Here is a 21,930-nt window from a genome sequence, read left to right as displayed (position 1 = left end):
TCCTGAGAGGCACTGGGGCATAGTCCCAAGCATTAAATTGTCTTATCCTCCTTCACGCTTGGTTATAGTTTTAACTCCTTCACAGCTGGTTATAGCATGCAGTGTGCTTTTTTAGGTCTGAGTTACTTCTGCTGAGGTGAGGATGAGTAAGACCATGGAGTCTGACAGCCTTTGGTATGGGTGGTTTTTCAGATTACGTTGGTATTTCTACAGGATCGTCTTTGTCACACATGACATTTGGTGACTTACAGAGATTACCCTGCAAGAAAACTCATAGCATCTTCCCCCAGTTCTGAAGAGATTTGGAATTTCACTGTGGATTTTAGGAGCTTCTGATTAGATGTCCATTTTATTTTATTTTATTTATTTTTGTTACATAAATTAACCCATGCATCATAGGCTAGCAACATTTCAAATGGTGGTGCTTCTACTGGTCCTTCAATTCCTTCAGTCTTCTGATGACAGACCTTACTGTGATGGCAGGTGGTATTGTAGGTCCAGGCACCGCCAGCTACCGTTTTCATGCAGGAGCCACAGTGCCAGATGCCCACAGCTCGTCTCTTCATCTTGGTTTTGCCACGGAAGGAACAAGTGTACTTGGCGTGCTGGCTGATTTCAATTTTCTTCACCATTTTCCTGAGGGAGGCACCATAAGGGGTCCCATATTTACCCACGATTCCGGCCTTCTTGGTGCATTTAGCCATGTCGCCGTAACCTAGGTCCGAGCCCAGAGAGCTAGATGTCTATTTTTAAATGCTGTCCTCAAGAAAGCTGAACTTCGAGGAACATTTGAGACTTGCCACCTTACAACTTGGACCTAACAACTTTAAGGGGTGTTCAAGGCGCAGGTAACCAAAGTTCCTTCCCTCTGGAGGGAGGAAATGAGGATTCCCTGATTGGTTCACTGGAGTGCATGAACCATATTGGGGAGACTTACGTTTTGAGTTACGGGTGTGTGTGTGTGTGTGTGTGTGTGTGTGTGTGTGTGTGTGTGTGTGTGTGTGTGTGTGTGTGTGTGTGTGTGTGTGTGTGTGTGTGTGTGTGTGTGTGTGTGTGTGTGTGTGTGTGTGTGTGTGTGTGTGTGTGTGTGTGTGTGTGTCCTTGTTTCTACCAATAAGTTTTATAAGAAAACAGTATTCGGCCCTTAAGCATTTTCTTGAGGAAATGGCAGTTTTTGCCTTCAGACGAACCGATCTGGTTTCACCATCAGCTCGGATTAAAATCTCCACGTCCTCTTTAACTCATTCCTTTCCTGCAATTCATTTTTCTGATCAGGACAAAGTCCTGTTGATATTTTTCTTCCCCTCCTGTTTGGTTCCTGCCCACCACCCTCCCCTGCCCCCACTGGCTCAGACCTTCTTACTGGGGTTATGGCATTGCCTTCCCCACTACCCTTTGTGATTCCTCCTTCTTCTCTGTCTCATCCACTGTGTCCCCTGGTGCCTGCCTGTCTCCCCTTCCTTCAGAGACTTGTACCACGTTTCTCTTCTTCTCAGAAGCCTCCAGCTGCTCCCTCCTTAGTGCCCACCACACCACCTCCCAAAGTTTCCACCCCTTTCTTCTCCAAGGTCTCACCCCCTACCATGCAACCACCTTTTTCGTTTTGTTCGCAGAAGGAACAAGGCTCTCAAATATTTGGCGTACGGGGATGCTTAAAGGGAGCGTCAAAGCCGTTGGGACTTCATTTGTGGTCTTTTGGTCCTTAAATACCTTTCAGGAGGGCCAACCCAAAACATTTCTGGTCGCTGCTGGAGGTGCACTTGGAAGGGTCTGGTTTGCAGAGTTTCTAGCTGTGTCACGACATCTTACTTGTACCTGGAGAGGTCTCCCGGTCAGAGAGGCAGCTGGTTTTAAATGCCAGGTGTGTTGGGGCCAGCTGGGCGGTTGTGCTTTAGAAAGAAGAGGTGAGGAGAAGCAGGGCAGTGAAGCCAGTGCCCATCTAGATTCCTGCGGAGAAGCAGTGTGTTCCAGAAATATCGATGCTCATCTAGGGGAGGGAAGGGAATGATCTCGTAGGGCCCCTTGAGCTCCAGTCAAATGGGCAGCCTGTTCTGGCAGCTTCTGTAATCAAAGCAATCGTATTCCTTCCTACGTGAAAGTAAGTGTGCCCAGAGTCTCCTCCAGAGAGGGGCTGTTGGTCCCAAACTGCGGTTTGAGACAATTATTTAAATTGTGGTTGACTTCATCAGAGGCATTTTTCTGTGTTTAGGGAAGCCTGAAATAGTGCTGACAGGGTCCTTCTTGCTCATCCCCTGGGTTTCTCTTCTCTCTTCCAGCCCTGTGACATTGTAGGATCAGGCTCTCAAGATATATACTACAGCTGAGGGCGGGCAGGAAGAACAGGCCTTTCTTTTCAACCCCCTGGAAGGGTATTCCTTAAATAGCTCCTTTTTTTTTTTTTTATGGTTCTCTTCTTAAAATTGTTTTTCATTTTAGAAAAACTTCAGCACACACAAAAGTAAAGAGAATAGTAAGAAAGCCGCATGCACCCAGCCACCCAGCTTCAGTGATGATCCACACATGACGTCCCCCTCCCCCCATCATTTTGAAGCAAATGCCATATCATTTTTTCCCATAAATTTAAGTAATTTTTAAATGTGAGTGAACAAACGGAGCTACACCTGGGCAGTTCTTTTTAGCTTTTATCATGTAGGTTTCTGTGTGGAAAAGTCCTTCTCGTTAGGATAAACTTATCAAAATGATTATATCCCACACGCAGTATTGGATATCTTAAATTATCGACTTCCTTTCATTCTGCAGACAGCATTACCTGCTAAGTATGAGGGGAACAAAGACCGGGGCAATTCAAGCTCTGATTATTCATTGAACTGTCATAAGCCCCAGGCACTTTCCCGTATGTATTTCACAAGAAACAAAATAGATAGTCCCTGCCCTACAAAGTGCTTAAAATTCAATCCAGCCCCCAGATTTTTTAGAACCAGAGAGGCCACATGCAATTAAGTGCCTGTCACCTGAGAAATGTGGTAAGTGCATCATGAGAACTTACCAAGGGAATTAATTCCCTGGTGGTCCAGTAGTTAGGACTCCACACTTCCACTGCAGGAGGCCCAGGTTTGATCCCTGGTCGGGGAACTGAGATCCCACAAGCTGCGTGGCAGCCAAAAGAAAAAAAGAACATACCAAGTGCGGTAGGCGTTCAGCTTCTGATTTCCTGGAGAAAGGGGCATTTGAAGGACAAGCAGAGGTAGATAGATGGAGTTGGGGCAGGTAATGGTGAGCACAGAGACTGACATGACAGCATGGGCTGAGTTTGGGGAAGAGATGTGATGAGGAAGAATTGGGCCCAGGTTTTACAGAGCCTTGAATGCTTAAGGCCTGTGGTTCCTTTGTGTGCTAAGGGGCCCTGGGAGCCACAGTGAGCTCTCGAGGCACTGCAGCTAGTTTTAAACTTTTAAGAGAAATACAGCAGTACTCCACAAGTGTCAAACACCACGCCTGAGGTAGTTAGTACTTTCAACATTAGATTGCGCTACTTTCCTTTCAAGGATGTGTCTTTGCACAGCTGAGTTTTGGGCTGTCGCTGTGATACAATTCAAATACTACATGAAAATCAACATGGAATGGTAATGAGCGTGGCTGTGTCTAACAGGAGTATAAGATTTGGGATATGTGCAGCGCCCAACAGGTACACACATCCCACTAGTGAGTAATTATGGTTAAGAATGACATAAACATTTCTCTTTCAGTTTACGTGTAGTATTATTTTTTTCCACATGGCCTCTACGTTGCGAGGCCCTAAATACTTAAGTCATTTGGACCTAACCACTTAATAAATGGAACCATTTTGGCCTCGGGCCTTGTGAAGAAATTACCGAGACACTAAGGGTGCTGTGAACCAACAAAGTTTGGGAACCTCTGACCTGAGCCACAGAGATAGAATGTATTCAGTCGGCAGAGGGGAGCCGTTGTAGGATTTTACATGGAGGAAAGACAAGAACAGATTTGCCTTTGTCAGCCCTTGGGCAGTGGGTGGAGTGCATGTCTGAGGGGCAGAGGTCCGAGACGGGGAGCTTGGTTAGGAGACTGACGTCGAGCCAGTGGGAAGTGGTGACTGCCACATTTTGGTGAAGGAGAGGAAAAGGAGGACCTAGATTTTTGAGAAACGTTTAGTAGGTCTAATCTTATAAAACTCAGGATCTAATTGAATGGGAGAGGGTTAGAATTAAGAGAAGTGGGGGAAGTCAGGAGAACTCTGAGGTTCCAGATTGTGTGACCGGGTGGAAGTGTGGTCAACGAACCGATCTGGGGGATTCAAAAGGAGGAGCAGATTCAGGATGGATGACGGGTTCTGGGGCTGAGAGACTCCATAAGCAGTTGGAAGTGGGACCGGGTCGGGGCTCCACTGGAGAATGTTGTCAGATGTCATGTGGAGACCTAATGAGAAGGATTTGTCAGTGTTTATTAGGCTCAGCCACTGGAACTTGACACTGACAGTTTTGACCTTATCCTGAGGGTAGGGGCCAGAGAGCAGTGCCTTGAGAAAGGTATGGAAAGTGAGAGGGTGAAACAGAGGATGCGGAGCATTGGTTTCCCTGTATGGCTCAGCATCAGAATTACCTCACATGTGTTAAAAATTCAAATTCCCTGGCTCTACCTACAGAATCAACTTCCTGGGGGAAAGACCTAGGAATCAACATTTTAAAAACTATAGGCAAAAAAAAAAAAAAAAAAAAGGTTCTGGAGAACCTAGGGGCAGGAGAGGAATAAAGACGCAGACGTAGAGAATGGACTTGAGGACACGGGGACTGGGAAGGGTAAGCTGGGACGGACGAAGAGAGTGTCATGGACATATATACACTACCAAATGTCAAATAGATAGCTAGTGGGAAGCAGCCGCATAGCACAGGGAGATCAGCTCGGTGCTTTGTGACCACCTAGAGGGGTGGGTTAGGGAGGGTGGGAGGGAGACGCAAGAGGGAGGGGATATGGGGATATATGTATATGTATAGCTGATTCACTTTGTTATACAGCAGAAACTAATACACCATTGTAAAGCGATCATACTCCAATAAAGATGTTTAAAAAAAATCTTTCTGGAATTTTGATAGGAATTGCATTATACTTGTATATCAGTTTGGGAAGAATTGGTATCTTTTCTATGTTGAATCTTCTATACTATGAACATGGTATGTCTCTGCATTTTAGATCTTTTATTTCTCTCATCAGCATTTTGAAGCTTTCAACATATAAGTCTTGTCCCTCTTTTGTTTGATTTACATCTAAGTATTTTTTTTTTTTTTTTTTGTGGTACGCGGGCCTCTCACTGTTGTGGCCTCTCCCGCCGCGGAGCACAGGCTCCGGATGCACAGGCTCAGCAGCCATGGCTCACGGGCCCAGCTGCTCCGCGGCATATGGGATCCTCCCAGACCGGGGCACGAACCCGTATCCCCTGCATCGGCAGGCGGACTCTCAACCACTGCGCCACCAGGGAGGCCCAACATCTAAGTATTTTTTAAAGAACTGTATATGATACTGTGTTTTTAATTTTGATGTCAACATGTTTATCAATTGATTTTTGTGTGTTAAAAATTTTTTTTTAAAGATAAAAAACTCTAGGCAACTTACACATTGCTGGTGGGAATGCAAAATCGTACAGCCCCTTTGGAGGGCTGTTTGGCAGTTTCTTGTCAAGTCAAATGTAAACAGTATGGCTCAGTCATTCTACTCCCAGGTATTTTCCCAAGAGAGATGAAAATATAGGTCCAAAGACATGTACACAAATGTTCCTAGCAGCTTTATTCACGTTTTTCCAGCCAAAAATTGGAAATGACCCAAACATCCATCAACAGATAAACAATGGATGGTATGCCCATACAGTGGAGTACTATTCAGCAACAAAAAAGAACAAACGGATACACTCAACATTATGGGTGAATTTCAGAAACATGATGCAGAAAGAAAGAAGCCAGACAGAAAAGAGAACCTCCTGTATGAATTCCATTTGTGAAATTTTAGAACAAACATAACAGATCTGTCAGTGGTGTCTGGGGTGGGGGTTAGGGTATTAAATCTAAGGGGATATGAGAAGATGTTTCAGGGTGATGGAAATATTCTGTATCTTGATCGTGAGGGTAGCTACGTGGATGTGCATGTTTTTCAAGACTCATCGAGGGAATTCCCTGGTGGTCCAGTAGTTAGGACTCTGTGCCCTCACTGCCAAGGGCCCAGGTTCGATTACTGGTCGGGGAACTAAAATCCCACAAGCCGTGCAGCATGGCCCAAAAAAAAAAAAAAAAAGACTTGTCAAACTGTACACTTCCAGTGGATGCATTTAGGAGAGAACGGGGAACGTGTACAAAGGAGGCAAGGGGACCCCAGAGGTTTGGCGTGTTTGTAGGCAGAGGGGAAGGAGGTAGCCAGAAGGATTTGAAGATCCTTGGAGACAGGATACCGTCTGGGGGCTTTAGATGTGTGAGTGTGAACATGAAGGTGAAAACGTCCTTTTATAGAGATGTGAAGGGAAGGGTGGGGTTGGACCAACCTGGAGCGTGAGGGGTAGGAAGTTTCTGAGAACCCGCTGTGCTCCCCTCACTTCCCCTGTGCCTCAGAGGGGAGTCATGTGCGGAGGGGAAGGAGCCTTGAGGCAAGGAGTGAAGGTCCGAAACACCAGCTGTGAGGAACGGCGAACGGAGGCCAACCAGGAAGTAGATAAACATATCTCCTCTGACATGGGGCCCAGCTGGCCATACATATATTTTGGTGTCTCCACAAGTGATGATAGTGTTTTCTTCGGCAGTGCTCAGAAGCCTGGGGAGAGGAAGGGGGATTGCTAGGTGGATTGTGGGTTGAGGGTTGATAGAGCATAGCTGCTGGATTGTAGAAGTGATCAGCAATGGATATCCAGGCAGGGCAGGAGTGGAAGTGGGAAGGAAACGAACATTTATCGATTGCCCCATGCAGTAAATATATTGAGCAGCTCCTGTGCGCCAGGCAGTGTTTTAGATGTTGGGGGTATAGCAGGCAGCGAAAGATAAATCCCAGCCCCCTTGGATCTTACAGTGGCCAGAGTCAGACATTAAAAAAATAAGCAAAATATACAGTACTTTGGAGGTGGTAAGTGTCATGGAGAAAAGTTAAGCAGGGAAGAGGGGTAGGGAATCCTGGCGGGGTAGGAGATGGTCGTGGAAGACCTCTCTGAGATGGTGACATTTGATCAAAGACCTCGGCACAGGGAACAGTAAATGCAAGGGCCCCAAGGCAGGGGCAGGCTTGGCAGTATTCGAGGAATACCCTGTATTCCCGCATGGCATTCCAGCATTCCTCCTCACCAGAATAGAGTGAGGAGGAGATAAGCGGAGAGTGCCGGGGTGGGTGTGGGAGGGTGGGATTGTGTGGGGTTTGTAGGCCACAGTGTGAACATTGGCCTCTACTGAGTGAGATGGGACCCATCAAAGGATTGTGAGTGGCAGGGAAGCATAATCTGATTTACGTCTTTAGAAGGATCAGTCTCTATCAAGGCACTGACTTACGGTCTTAACAAATATTTAACCTTCTTTAATCCACATGGAGATGCTGCATGAGTTTGGTGTTATTATCTCTATTTCTTTTTTTCTCTTCACTGATGAGGAAGTTGAGGCTCAGAGAGATTTGGCAGAGTAGAATTTAAGCATAGGTCTTTCTGATCCCAAAGGGCACACAGACTAGGAGAAAAGGGAGCGCTTGAAAGACAAGGGGTTCCAATGATGTTGAAGGGATGCTGTGAGTAGGAAACAGGATGATGGAATAGACCACGGAGTTTGGCTTCTGATGGTAGGTGCTGGCGGAGAAATGAGCGTCAACAGAACGGTTTGAGGTTTGCCCGCCTTCTAGGAGAACGGCGTTAACAAAATAGAGTAGTCAGACCAGTCTGGAGAGAAAGATGGAGGGTGTGACTTGGGCAAGTGGTGGTCGAGGTGCTGGCAAGAGATAGTGGAAATGTCCAGTCGGTCCAGAAAGAAGAGCTCGAGAGATGGGGACCTAGAATTTCCCCACTGTGGTTATAGTTAAAGCTACAGAGGTGGATGTGCTCTCGGAGAGAACTGAGGGGAGAACCTGGAAAAGTTCCTCCCTGTTGGAGTAGGGAGTGGGGAGGAGAGGGGAGAGGAGTGGGTGGGAGAGAGAGAGGGAGAGGTGAGCGAAAAATCAGTGCAGTGCAAGGACCACAGAGGCCAGGAGGTGGAGAGACTCAAGGAGGGGAGGGATGAAGCCCGAGGGCTGGGGCAGCAGGCACGTGGGATAGCACGTGGGATAGCCCGCGGGGTGAAGGGTAGAGCTGTTGTTGCCGATGGGCTGAGAGCTCAAGAAGGGAGCAGAGTGAAGAGTGCGGTTGGGGTCCAGCGCAGAGGGAGAAGGTGTGAGGTTTGAGAGAGGATGGGATCGAGGCTGAAGGCGAGAAAGGTATTCTTGGAAAGACGAAAACGCACTTCTTTTGTAGATACAAGATGTTTACATTTATTTTGAGTCATCTCTGCCTCAGATTGAAAAGGAGGATTCGATCAGCACAAAACAGGAGCCGTGAGTGTCACCTGACCTCACCCAGGTTTCTCCAAGAGTAAAGGTTGTGCCGTCTCAGGTCTGAGCTGGATGGACCCTGGAGGGGAACCGAGCACAGTGGCTGCTCCCAGGGGAGCAGTGGGCAGATCTGTTTCTGTCTTAATCTTTGAGACCAAACACTGATTTCAGCTTTTTTTTTTTTTCCCTCTTCTGATAGCTTTACCTTTACCTTGAATAACACCCATTTTTATACTTGTAAAGTAACCCCCTTTTTTTTTTTTTTTTCCTTCTGAAAGTAAAGCAGCTTTGTGAGATGGCTTTTATCCTTATCAGTCCCGTATAGGTAGAGAGCCTTATTTTGTACCAGTGTTTGTTTATAGCCTTAGGGTTAGGCCACTGTTCCTTTTCACATGGGTGATTTTTTTTTTTTTTTAAGAGCAAGAATCTTGCCTGATACCAGTTCTCATTATTAAATCCAAAACAACTCCTTTTTCGTGTTAGGCTTTCAGTGCACGTTTTCAGATGGTGCCTTTTGCTGGCTTTTCAAATATTTTTGTCTTTTAACCTTTTCTGTTATGGAAAATTTCAGGCATATGTAGAGAGAACAGTAAAATGACAGGCCAGTGTTGTCAATTCTATCTTTAAACATTTGTCAACAGGCTGCCATTTTTTGTCTTATCTGCCCCCCTCCCATATGGTTTTTTTTTTTCCTGTAGTATTTTAAAGCAAAGCTCAGGTTCAGATGATTCTTTAAGGGAAAAAAATGTGTGGAATAGGTCATGGTTACACATTTGCTTGCCTGTATCGGAGCTGTGTTAACAGTCATGCTGTGACATGGCCTGCGGCTCTGCAGATGTTTATTCCGGAGACCCTATATTATGAGTGGATGAGAAGGTACCCCTGCTGGAGTTCATGTCCCCTTAAGCCTAGGAGAAAGCATGGCTCTTCAGCACCCATGTAGGTGTCTACCCATCCTTCTCTGGCTTCTGCTGGTAGCCTGTGTCTTAACTGGAACCTTTCTGGTGCAGGGTACACTTTGGGACCTGAGGCCTCCGTGTCAGGTGAGCAGTGAATAAGCTCTAGAAAACCAGGAAAGTCTGCGCCAGAGGACGAGACCCTGAGAGTGAGCAAACACTGTCCAGCAAAGATAAGCTCAGGAACAGGAATGGAAATCCCGTTGGTCTCCACGGCTTGTTTCTGATGAATGGCTGGGATCTGGTAGTGTCCTCCCCATCTGTGTTGATCTGCGATACCTTTAAGTGGCTGAAGTGAGCAAAACCGACGCCCTCTTGACTACTGTGTTTTCTTTGGAATATGCCTTCTGGCTGTCCCTGGCGTGCACGGCTTCTGGGCTGCGTTGGAGGAACTGGGTTATAATTGCTCCCTGACTGTTTCAGGAGGGTGAGTGCTGTGTGCCCTCGTTTCCTGTCTCTTGCATCAGTCTGTTTGTGAGAGTGTACCGAGAGGTGATTAATGGGAACAATAAACATGTGCTTTCTGACTGAAAGTTCCTCCTGTTTCCTGAAATGCTTTTGGTTTTAATGAATTGTTTGTTTGCTGCCCACAGACCACACGTGGTGTGTGCGCTTCTGTTGTTGTGAGCACCCATATGCCTTCGTGTCAGAGCCGGGCTTGTAAAACAAGGTCAACAGATGATAAGGCTTGAAAGAGTTTCCTTCATCTGAGAATCCAGGCTGACCCAGGGAATTAGACAGCTCTCTGTCACCATGAGCAGAGCCTGTGTCCAAAATCCTATCACAGTATTTGCCGTCCTCGCCCCCAGCTTTGAACTTGTGGGCAGCGTGGCCTACAGCCTGTGGGGTCTTGATGGCTGGAAATGCCTCATCGCTGTGCGGTCTTGTGCCTGGGGATTTAGCTCTGTTACAGCAGTGTCAGTGGCCTCTCTGTCCCACCTCCACCCACCCCATGGAATCAGGAGCATCCTCTTGATTTGTGCCCAGGAGAATCTAGGGAGGGAGAAATTCTGCCACTTAGACTATTGCAAATATTAAAACAGACTTGGAGAAAAAAACTTTTTTTCTGATTTCAGAAGTAATGCCTACTTTTGTAGAAAATTTGGCCAATATAGAAAAGGTGGGGGAGTCATTTCTATTTCCAACAAAGATAACTTACAGTTCCCACTCTTTTTTTTGGCCTTTCCATCTGGTTTTTTTTTTAATGCATATTGAAGGTTTTTCTCCTCAGCTGCATTAATACTCTAGGTACAATGTTATCTTTTCTCCTGAACATAACAGTATAAAGATTTATACAGTTTTTTAAACTTTATAAGCCCTTTCAGAAGCCTTAATTTTCTACCAAGTGGACAGTCCATAATGTAACCATATCACTGAATAGTTAGGTCATTTGTGATGCTGCTGTGAGGATCTTTGTACTGAAAGCATTTTCCACGTTTTGTGTTGTTTTTAAACTAGATTTTCGAGAAATGGAATTAATGGATCGAAGGGAATCAAGAAGAATGAACACTCAAGGCTCTAAAATTGTCATATTCCTGCCCCCAAAGGCGTGTATTTACCATTTACCATCCAGTCAAATTCTCATCAACAGCCAAATTGCTTCTTAAGTCACAGTTTTGCTTTTCCCAATGGGAGTATCTAGCAGCAGGACAGGCATCTGACCAAGGGATGATTTAGGTTTTAGAAGTCCTTGACGTGTCAGATAGTGACACTGTGACCCATTGTCCACTGCGGGTTGTCACCAGTGTTTCCTTCTACGCCCGTCCCCCAAGTTAGAGGCACGTTTCCTGACAGCAGTTCCCTTCTGCTCTCAGGCCTCTCTCCAATCTCGGCGACAGTTGTAAGAGCTTACATTTGTGTTTCTGTGTGTGAGTTTTCTAAAGTGCCTTCACATACGTTACGTAGATAAGTTTATCGGTCCATCTTGTGAGCTAGTCCTGAGAACTCTAGGAATCTTGATATTTTAGAGTCTGTCTGACGGTGCCTTTGTTGTTGTTCTTTTGCACAGATCCAGTCCTGCAGGTTCCAACACACGTGGAAGAGTAAGTTTTCTGATTTGCCGCAGCACTTCCCTTTAATGCATCTTCTATTTTATTCCATCAGTGTTTACGAAGCTAGCTGCTGGGAGTACACGTACGCATAAATTAAAGGTAGAATGAGAGTGATTGAGACATAGGAGGTCTTACAGGTGCTTTGAAAGAAAGAAGCCCGTGTTGGGGAGAGGTGGTCAGTTCCCTGGGAGGCGGGGTGGGAAGGCACTGTTGTTAAAAAGGCTTATTTGAGATGTAACTTAAGTCGAGTTTTGAACTGAAGCTTCCCAAGTCCTCAGGAGGGCCCAGGGGTCTTTAGATCTCTCCCTCTTCACTGTGCTTAACTGTGGAGAGGAGACAGGAACGTGACCTGTTACTAGAGTGTGTGTTTTGGAGTAAAAGTTGGATAGCACCTCCAAGAGCTTCAAATGATGCTATAAACTTATCAGAGGAAAGATTCAGCAAGGGGTTTCTGAGTGTAGTTCAGTCGTTAGCAGGTTAACTTTACAAAAGAACACCTCGAACCTGCTTCCTGGGAAGCTACTGATGAGACCTTGACCCATCCCCTTGGCAGGTTCTTTTTCATGTCAAGCTTTCAGAGTCTGCTTTTACTGCCTCCTCAAAATGAATGTTTGTGGAACACCAAAGGCAGATTTGTTCTCCCTGTTTACGTACCATGCCATGCTATTAAATATTAATTGTTGAAGTTCTATATGCAATTGACTGGGAAACTGAAAAGCAGACTTGCTGGGTCCTTTTCACTTATTTTACCTTCATCCAGGACGCTTTGACGGAATGATGATTTAGTCTTCTGTGGTTTTGTACTGGTTTTCCTTTATAGGTTGCTTTTTTTTCACTCTAGTATAGAGCCCCAGAAGGATATTTTATTATCTGCGGGTAAAATGAAAGAGCAGTGGGTGGAATTGTTTTACACACACACACACACACACACCCCCCACTCCCCCCACCCCACCAATCATGGCTTTGGTATTTTACTCTGTGCCCTGGGCGATAATCTTTCACTGATACTTATTGCTTAACCTCTAGGCCTGCATTCCTCCCAGATCCCAATGATGGCAGCCTGTATACGCTTGGGGGCAAGAATAATGAAGGCCTGACGGTGAGTGTATTTAGCTGCTTTGTACTCCGGAGGCTCTAGACCACTGACCTTCAGTTTAGCTGTACGTTGAGATCACCTGAGAGCAAAAAAAAAATTTCTGGGGACTCTGAATCAGGTGGTCTGGATTGGGGCCTGGGCATCAGTATCTTTTCACAGCTTCCTCAGTGAGCTTTTAAATGTACAGCTCAGAGTTCAGAAACATTGATCTGGACCAGCAGGTTCTCATGGCTCAGCCAGCACTCAGGAGGCGCTCAGCAGACACCGCCAGGCTCCATACTGGAAACCTTGCAACGACTTTCTGATCCTCAGAAACATCTGGGGGAAACCCAGTTGTTACTGCCTCTCCGTGGCATTTTTCCTTTCCTAAGGCTTAGTTTAAACATCAGGATGATGGGGAAATCCACATTATTGGTTATTTAAAGTTCTGTTTACTAAAGCTCAAGAGAAATCTTTGCTTTCTTGGAGAGAAAGGTGACAGCGTCGTAGAAGCAGGTATCTGTGGAACGGTTTCAAGAACACAGAACGTTCCAAAAATAAAGTATTCTGAAACAAACATTAACCAAAAGAACTTGTCAGATGTCAGCTGTAGACTCAGAAGAATCGGTTTTATGATGAAATGCAGTTGAAACATGTGGATTGCTCTGAGTTTCTTTTCCTGGCACCTACCATAACTTCCTTTTAATACCAAAAGACCCAATTTTCTTCTGTTTCTCAATAGAGAATTATTTGCTAGAGAAAACACCAAAACTTCTTTTCCTGCCTCAAACTCCTGTGTTGCCCATGAGTGATGACTTCTCCTTTCCCTCGAGGCTTCAGCTGGGCACCGAGGCTGCTTCTCTTCAGAATAGTCTCATGGCTCACTCCCTCTCTGTGGAGCATTTTCAGTCAAGCCGGCTCTGGGACAATTTTCCAAGACAGGACAATTCTTCCTGCCCGCCCCCCTTAGAATTTCAAAGGTTGTATAACTCTCCATATATGTATGTCTTTTCAGAGAAGGTTTGTGTCATCCCCAGGAGCGCTCTGGACAAGAGACTTTGAGGGGCTTGTCAAGTAAAAGAATTCTTGTTTATAATGCCCAGAACCTGGGAGCTGAGGGCTTGTCCAAAGTGGATAGGGGAGCCTGGGGAGCCCCTTCTCCCTGGTTTCCAGTTAGGAAAACTCCCATCTACCATCAACAGGGCTCCTCCCCTTTTAGCAGAATTGGGTAACAGAAACTGTCCAGTGAAATTGTAATAATTGCACAAGACTTGGTTAACTTTTTTTTTCTCTTTTCCTTTTTTTTTTTTTTTTTAAAGAAACTTCCCTTTACGATCCCAGAGTTGGTGCAGGCATCCCCTTGCCGAAGTTCGGATGGAATTCTCTACATGGGTAAGGGTTCCTGAAACTTTGATCCCTTTTGGAAATGAACCCCAGAATCTGGGAAAGTGGCGTGTCTGAGAGAGAGGTGTAGAGTCACTCCCCCGCTGGCCCTTCTGGGAAAGGTCTTTCTTGCCTCGGTTGTGCTGGTTCACGCCAGGATCAGCTGACCTATTAAGAAAGGGTTCCCCCCACTTGGGAGCAGACTTGACACCATTAGGTTACTCATTTAACAAGCTTTTAGCTGCTGTGTTGACCTACCCTTGCGATTTACAGATTGCAACTTGCAGCGTACCCAGAAGCAACTGGATGGAATTTAAAGTGAATACCATCGTCTGAGCCAAGAAAGGGAAGCCAGGCTCTGCCTATTAATTATAAGGCTTTCTTAGTATTTCCTGCTATCAGAATATTGGATTAAAAACAGCACTTAACAGCTTGCTTAGATAAGCTGCCTTCATACCTACAGGGGTCACATCTTCAAAGCATCAGATCAGCTGCTTTTCTTTTACATTGTTGCTGCCAAAATGTCAATAAAAATGCATTTGTAATACAAATGAGAGCTGTATCTGTCTTGAAAGTGTAGTAGTAATAATACCTTGTATTTATAAAGCAGCTTTCTTTCTGAGGAACTTAAAGTGCTTATTGCCTATTCATGCCTCGGGAGCTTTATGTGTGTTTCTGGGCCTCAAGCGCAGGCCCAAGCTGGATTTTAAGTTTTTGTCTAAGGAGACTGGGGCTCTTGCTTCCTTGCACACCTTCAGAATGAGGAAGCCCCCAGCCTGGGGATTCAGAGGAAGTGATCAACACAGGCTTTCTCTGTCTTCTGGGCCATGCCCCGGGTCCCTCTGAACATCTTCTCACCATCTGTGTCACTGTTTTCTGTGTGGTCTTCCAGCTCTGACCAGCAGTTCATCACTTAGGGTGCATTTAAAGTTGTGGCAGTTGGCCGATCCATCCATTAAAGTGGTAGCTGAGTTATGCAGACTATGATGGTCCTTGAAGTAACCAGAAGGGTGCCAAGCCAGATGGAAAGGGATCCTGGTCACAGCTGTTTGGTGATGTTTCCTCTCTGTCTTCAGATCTTTTTCATATTAAGATTTGTCTTCGAGAACGGGAAGTTGCGATCCACAGACAAGTTTCGGACGTGTGCTACCTCTGTTAGAACTAAGTGTAGCTTTAGCAAATTCTAATGCCCTGTGATCTTCCTGGCATCTTGGTACTGTGCTTCCAAGAGTCCCTTGAAATAGGAAACTTGGCCAATAAGGTAGGAAGACACAAGAGGCAAGGCTTGTCTTACAAAGCAAGCCTTACAAAACAGAAACGTGCGCATCACGGTGAAGGCATTGACCTTCAGGTGGGAGCTGTATTTATCTTGAAATTGCAGTGGTAATAATATCTTGTATTTATAAAGCAGCTTTCTTAGGAACTCGCCATTACTAGGATGCTCTGGTGTATATAACCATAGGTATTGGTACATATGCTTTGAGCTTTCCTAATCGTGTTGTTTGGCTATGCTGTCCACCTGTTTATACCTTTTAATCAGCTGAATGAGGGGAGGGGTATAGCGTGTGGCTGGGGAGTCACTTACTGGCTGGGGTCACGGTCGAGATAACTTTGGCCTCATTAGCACCAGGTTGCCACCAACCCTACTGCCCGGTCACAGGTACCAGCTAATTAGAGTTATAAACAGTAACTGTAGATCCTCTTTACATGAGGGCTCATTAGTAGGGATGTTGAGACATAAGAATGATGGTTACCAGGGAGACAAACCCCTGGGTACATTTCTGGATTTATATAGATCCTAGTCTATGGGAAAAGGATTGCCTTTACAGGCCAGATTTTTCATATTTAAAGCCACTCATCAGAGCAATAAAATCTGTGAGTTATTACGTTATTAGGCTTGGAGACATTTTTATACCATGACTAGGTTATTAAGTTGTTATAAGACCCAGTGGTCCAAGAAGTTTTATTATCTCTACATTACCATTAATCTTGTCACCCTTGGAGCAACAGAGAAATGTGTTTGACGTCGTAAGAATTTCAGGCCTGTCTGTCAGTGCAGAGAACATCTTGCGCTGCTAGTTTGGCAGGGATGTTTTTTTTCCACATTGGGCGAGTGTAAACCACAGCATGTCCTTGTGACCTTGCAGGTAAAAAGCAGGACATCTGGTACGTCATTGACCTCCTGACCGGGGAGAAACAGCAGACTTTGTCATCGGCCTTTGCAGATAGTCTCTGCCCATCAACCTCTCTTCTGTATCTTGGGCGAACAGGTAAGAAGGAACCTTTTATCATGTACCACCTGCCTGTCTACAAAAAAGGACCTGAAGTAGCCTCCCCGTGGGTCTCTGCCTCCGGGCTTCATTCTCTAGAAGCTGGCCAGAGCTGTCTAGTCCACACACAGATTTACCATGTCATTCCCCTTTATAAGAGCCGCCCCCCAGCCCAGTGGCTCCCCAGTGCCTGAGGATTCCAGTCTAAACTGCACCATAGCCCGCAAAGCCCCCTTGATGCCTCCGCTACCTCTTTTGCCTCTTCCCCCGCTGCATTTCCCTCACTTGAACATTTCCAATCAGGTCCCAGAATAAGCAGTGCTATTTTTTTAAACTTGGAGTAGTGGGTCCGTCTCTACCAGGTACACACATTCTTGCCTGTGTGGCCGGCATCCACTCTTCCTTCCCAGCGCTGCTCAGAAGGCTCCCTCTCCGTGAAGCCTTTCCCCGCCTCGCAGCTCCCCCACCGCCCAGGGACCACAGCTCTCCGTGATCGGCACGCACAGCCGTTCACACCGCCCATCGGTGGCCCTTTCCAGGCATCAGCAGCACCCTCCTCGGCACACCATTTCCCACCTCCTCCCTCTAGAGCCCCTTCCTTCTCAACACTCGTCACTACGTGTTTCTAAATCATATGTGCGTATTTTCTGCCTCCCCTGCTAAGACTGTCAGCTTCCTGAGGGCAGGACTTGGTTTTGTTCGCCTGCTGAGTCTCCACACCTGGCGCATTGCTGACACACAGCAGGTGTACAGAGGCTGCAGCGAGTGAATGGGTGGGGGCCCTTTCCTCCAGGGACCTGCCTTGCTCGTTTCACATGTGCAGCCCCTGACCTATACCACTACTCCATAAAAACTGGAATGGACAGCTAAAATAGAGCTAAAAGGGGAAGCGAGCAAGAAAACCTAAGATGCAGTCATTACAACTGAGTGCTAAACTTAGGTCTAAGCATTCAGGTAGCCAAGGCCTTAAAAACAAGAGAGACAGAACCTTCCTTCAGGTGCTGTGGAAAACAGTGCTTTTCTAAGAATGAGACTAATAATCTTGGGCCCTAGAGGCTGGCTGAGCTCTCCTGTAATCACAGGGGGGGGTCTCTGTGAAACTGCAGGACACTGTAAATAAAGCCTTACAGTGGTCCCACCTTCACCCAGGAATAAACATTGTTTGGTTCTCAGGTAGAATTGTGGTGTCTGAGGGAATTGGGCTATGCTCTGGCTTCCGGTGGCATGTGTGTGTGGGCGTATAATGCTACCTGTTGTTTCCATTATCTGTCTCTGCATAACAGACCACCCTAACTTAGCGGCTTCCAACACCAACATTTTACTGCTCACAATTCCATGGGCTCAGCAGGGATGGATGGCCTCCACTCCACAGGCTATTGGCTGGGCTCACTCAGATGTCTGGGACCTTGGTTCAGCTCCATGCAGATAGCCTGGACTTCTTTACATGGCGGCTGGGTTCTCCTCTTGAGTAAAAGTGGACATTGTGGGAATCCCCTGGCGGTCCAGTGGTTAGGACTCCGTGCTTTCACTGCTGAGGGCCTGGGTTCAACCCCTGGTCTGGGAATTAAGATCCCATAAGTGGTGAGGCACGGCCAAAAAAAAAAAAAAAAAAAAGTGGACGTTACAATGCCTCTAAGGTCTGGGCTCAGAAGTCCTGGAATTTCACTTCCACTGCAGTCTGTTGGTCAAAGTAAGTCACGGGGCCAGCCCGGAATCAAGGGGTGGGGAAATAGACTCAGCCTCATAGTGGGAAGACTGTCACGTAAGGTACAGGGATGGGGGAGCATTGATGGTGGTGATCTTTCCAGACCTTCCACCACAGTCTTCCCTCTGGTTGCAATAGTTCACAATCCTCCTATATGCAGAATATACTCACCCCTTCCCAAGACTCCCCAAGTCCAGCCACAGCATGGGGCTCAAAATCCAGCAGCTTGTGATCTGTATCTGGTTTGGAAGTGGGTAAGGCTCCTGATCTGGAGACCTGTGAATCAAAGGAGACACATTATCTCCCCTTCAACATAGACACAGACAGGAGAGTTGCACTGGACACTCCCATTCAAAAAGGGAGGGAAGGATAGACACACAGCAGTCACTGGTCCTTAGTGATTCTGGAATCCAGCCAGGCACATGTTTTCAGGTTCCCCTACTCTGAAGGCAGGGAAGGTTCTTTGATTAGGGCCCAGTCTTGCCCTCTGGAATTGGTTCCCCAATATATTGTTCTCAGCAGCCTGGTCCTTCCCTCTGAGAAGTCCTTTCTTTTCCTTAAGAAACAGTTAGGGTTTTGTAGCTTTCTCAATCTGTTCCTTGTCCATTGAAAGTTGGGGATAAAGAGGACTTTTTTTTTTCCCCCATTTTGGACTGTCTCTGTTTTTTTTGGTCCATGCTGGTATTACCCCCTTAAAAATCTTTGTGGGCTTCCCATGTGTCAAATTATAGTCTACTCCATTAGATATAAAGCCATACCCACAAATCTCTCTACTTTGAGGTATGGGACAGCACTCTTATGGTTCTTAGAACCCTCTTAACTTAGCAGAGGGTCTATGTAGGACCACCTTAAATCTTTCTGAGGCCTCAAAGGAGGGTCTTACAGCCTCATCTTTGATTTGATCTTGACCCCGAAGCCATTTTTTACTGGTAGCACCTGAACCTGATCTTTGCCCTAAGGCCATTTTTTTACATTGAGAATCTTTTCCAGCTAGGGCATCAGTCCTGGACCCTCTATAGTTCCTCTAGATTCAGCTTGAAAACTGAATGGTTTCTTCTTTAGCTTATCTGCCTTGCGTCATACCATACGCAGTTAAGAGAAACCATTTGACATGTTCTGCATTCCGCCTGGAAATCTCCTTAGACGGATCCACAAGTTTATTAGGTACTTTCTGTTTTCCAAGTTTCTGCAAGAAGTAGTCCTACTAATTGTGTCACCACTACCTAACCTGGGTCGTCGTTTTCAGCTTCCAGCAGCAGTTTCCTTACTGTTCTTCTAGCCTCCATCTGCCACCCGGTCCCAAAGTCAGTGCCACACTTTATAGGTTTTTGTTATGGCACCATCCCACATCTGGGTAACAATTTCTAATCTCAGCTGTCTATTGCTATACTGTATAGTAAACCACCCGAAAACTTAAGTGGCTTAAAACAACACTGAGACATCGCTCATGATCCTGTGAGTCTTGAGTTCAAGGGCACAGCGTGGGCGGCCTGTGCTCCACATGCTGTCGGCCAGGTTCGCTCCTGCGTCTGGGACTCCAGTCTTCCTCCACGTGGCCTGTCTCTCTCCACATGGATGGCCTGGGTTTTCTTACACACCTTTTAGGGAGGATTCGTCTGTTATAATTTAGATGAGGTCAGCACCTCCACAGGTGCCGTGGCCCCTCCAGGTAACAGGCTGGTGTGTGTTCCCTAGAGTACACCATCACCATGTACGACACCAAAACCCGCGAGCTCCGGTGGAACGCCACCTACTTCGACTACGCGGCTGCGCTGCCCGAGGACGACGGGGAATATAGTAAGTTCCCCCCACACCTCGGTGGCTTGGTGAGGTCGGGCGGGTATTTGTGACCTGTGAGGAAACGAGGGCTCCAGAAAGCTGCATTTCCTTTTTAGCCACTCTTGGTCACCAGGTTCTGGACTTCCCATGGACTCGTAGTAAATACTTCAGTAGTCAGTGTTGAAGGCAGGGGCCTGGACGAGAAGTGTGGAGGGGACCCAGGTAAAATGGTGGCGAGTTTAGCCCGAGAGGAGGGAGGGCACACTTTATTGAGTCCCTCTGTGTCACAGAAGGAAGTAACTACAAGCCCATGGGAAGCAGAAGCAGAATTAAACATCAGCTTGTGACATAAAAGCCAGTTTTCCCATCTTAACACTGGAACCAGAAAGTCTGACAGACCTCCTCTGCAGTCACATGTGGGCATTGGCACTGTCAGCCCTGACTTTCAGCTTGCTCGGTAGTTTGAAATGATTACTGTCAAATGCCAGATTCATAGGCTCTCCATTGCTTCCTTTCTCCTCAGCAGTTGAATCCCACTAATTGAATCGAATGCTATTACCAAGTGAAGAAAGAACATTACCACATGAGAGAGTGACCTGTCTTTTTTTTTTTTTTTTTTTTTTTTTTGGCGGTACGTGGGCCTCTCACTGTTGTGGCCTCTCCCGTTGCGGAGCACAGGCTCCGGACGTGCAGGCTTAGCGGCCATGGCTCATGGGCCCGGCCGCTCCGCGGCATGTGGGATCCTCCCGGACCGGGGCATGAACCCGTGTCCCCTGCATCGGCAGGCGGACTCTCAACCACTGCGCCACCAGGGAAGCCCGACCCTGTCTTATATTTATAAACCCGGCAGCTCTCAGTGTCTTGCTATCGTAGGGCCTGAGAGAGTTCGCTGGAGGCCAGCGGAGTTGTCCGGAGGCGATCTGAGGACACTCCAGAAGGCTCGTTTCCTCTAGCTGAGTGGCTGCAGCTTGCCAGGGAAGTAGAGGATGTGGTCGCAAGCTGGCTGAGACTCGACACGCTGTGTTTATCTGATCCGTACAGAAATGTCCCACTTTGTGTCCAACGGCGATGGGCTGGTGGTGACCGTGGACAGTGAATCTGGGGACGTCCTGTGGATCCAAAACTATGCTTCCCCCGTGGTGGCTTTTTACATCTGGCAGCGGGAGGGTCTGCGGAAGGTGATGCACATCAACGTCGCTGTGGAGACCCTGCGCTACCTGACCTTCATGTCGGGCGAGGTGGGGCGCATCACCAAGTGGAAGTACCCGTTCCCCAAGGAGACGGAGGCCAAGGGCAAGCTGATGTGAGTCGGGGACTCAGGGCAAAAGGGGGCGGCTGTGGCCCTGGTGTTCTGGTGCTGTAGCAGCAGTGTGCCGTACCATGACCTGAGGACCAGGGCTCGGGGCTGGCGTCCCTGAAGCCGTTTGTTCTGAAACCTCAGAATCTAAGAACTGGACACCCCTGGATGCTTCAGATTCTCAGATATTAAATAAATTAAAATTATGGGTGGGAATAGGAAAGAGACTGCCTTGTCTAACTGTAGTACAGTCTGGATCTATCTCAGGTGGTGGGAATATGAGAGATGTATTTATTTTTTTAACTTTCTGTTATTTTCTAAAATTTTACTGTAAGTTGTATTTGCTTTAAAAATCAAGACAAAAGTGTTAGGGTGTGTGTGTCTAAGACTCAGCAGGCTTGTGTTCTCCATCCCCACCTGTGACTAGCCTGTAACTTGGTCACTTAGCCTTGCTGAGCCTCAGTTTCCCATTTTGCCAAGCCTTGGAGGAGAGCGGGTGAGTGTAAAATGTTCTCTGAATTTACGGCACCGTTCAAATGTAAGGTGGTTTGTTGAGAGAGGTTTAGAGAATTTAGCAGGTGACCCATCCCAGACTGGCTGTTGATAGTAACCAGCAGGGTCTGGATGTGCAACCTCGCGTTGTCATGCTGATGACAACCATGGGCAAAGCCAGATCCCCTCCCCTCCTCGATGCCCCTGACAGGGACCCACTGGAAGTCTCACCGGGTTTGGGATTTCCTGTGCATCCCCTGGATAAGAGCAGTTGACTCTCTCAGGGCTTCTGTAAAACCTCTAGAATCTTTAGGAACCACAAGACACTACAGTGGGGATTCTGGTGGCAGCTCAGTTGTCAAAGCAACCTGACTGTGCCATGGTTACAAGCCTCCAGTCTCTCCCGGGTGA

General features: G+C 46.9%; 1 protein-coding gene and 1 pseudogene across 2 annotated transcripts in view; one reads left to right on the top strand and one right to left on the bottom strand.

Moving 5' to 3' along the window:
* The window catches only part of ERN1 (endoplasmic reticulum to nucleus signaling 1), a gene marked incomplete at both ends in the record, with an annotated part of 80,766 nt that overhangs the window by 36,942 nt on the left and 21,894 nt on the right, over positions 1-21,930 (top strand). Inside the window, 6 exons of the mRNA XM_079725935.1 lie at positions 11,476-11,509; positions 12,545-12,617; positions 13,913-13,985; positions 16,124-16,246; positions 19,647-19,748; positions 20,772-21,033. Of these exons, the coding sequence (XP_079582061.1) occupies positions 11,476-11,509; positions 12,545-12,617; positions 13,913-13,985; positions 16,124-16,246; positions 19,647-19,748; positions 20,772-21,033 (667 nt within the window). The remainder of the gene's footprint in view (positions 1-11,475; positions 11,510-12,544; positions 12,618-13,912; positions 13,986-16,123; positions 16,247-19,646; positions 19,749-20,771; positions 21,034-21,930) is intronic.
* On the bottom strand, positions 428-704 carry LOC307068198 (large ribosomal subunit protein eL43-like; annotated as a pseudogene). Its single transcript has one exon. The product of its transcript is annotated as a large ribosomal subunit protein eL43-like (transcript).

The sequence above is a fragment of the Hyperoodon ampullatus genome (assembly GCF_949752795.1).
Source record: "Hyperoodon ampullatus genome assembly, chromosome: 19".
NCBI lineage: Eukaryota > Metazoa > Chordata > Mammalia > Artiodactyla > Ziphiidae > Hyperoodon > Hyperoodon ampullatus.
The sequence above is the reverse complement of the archived record's forward strand: the minus strand, read 5'-3'. Positions and strand labels throughout refer to the sequence as shown.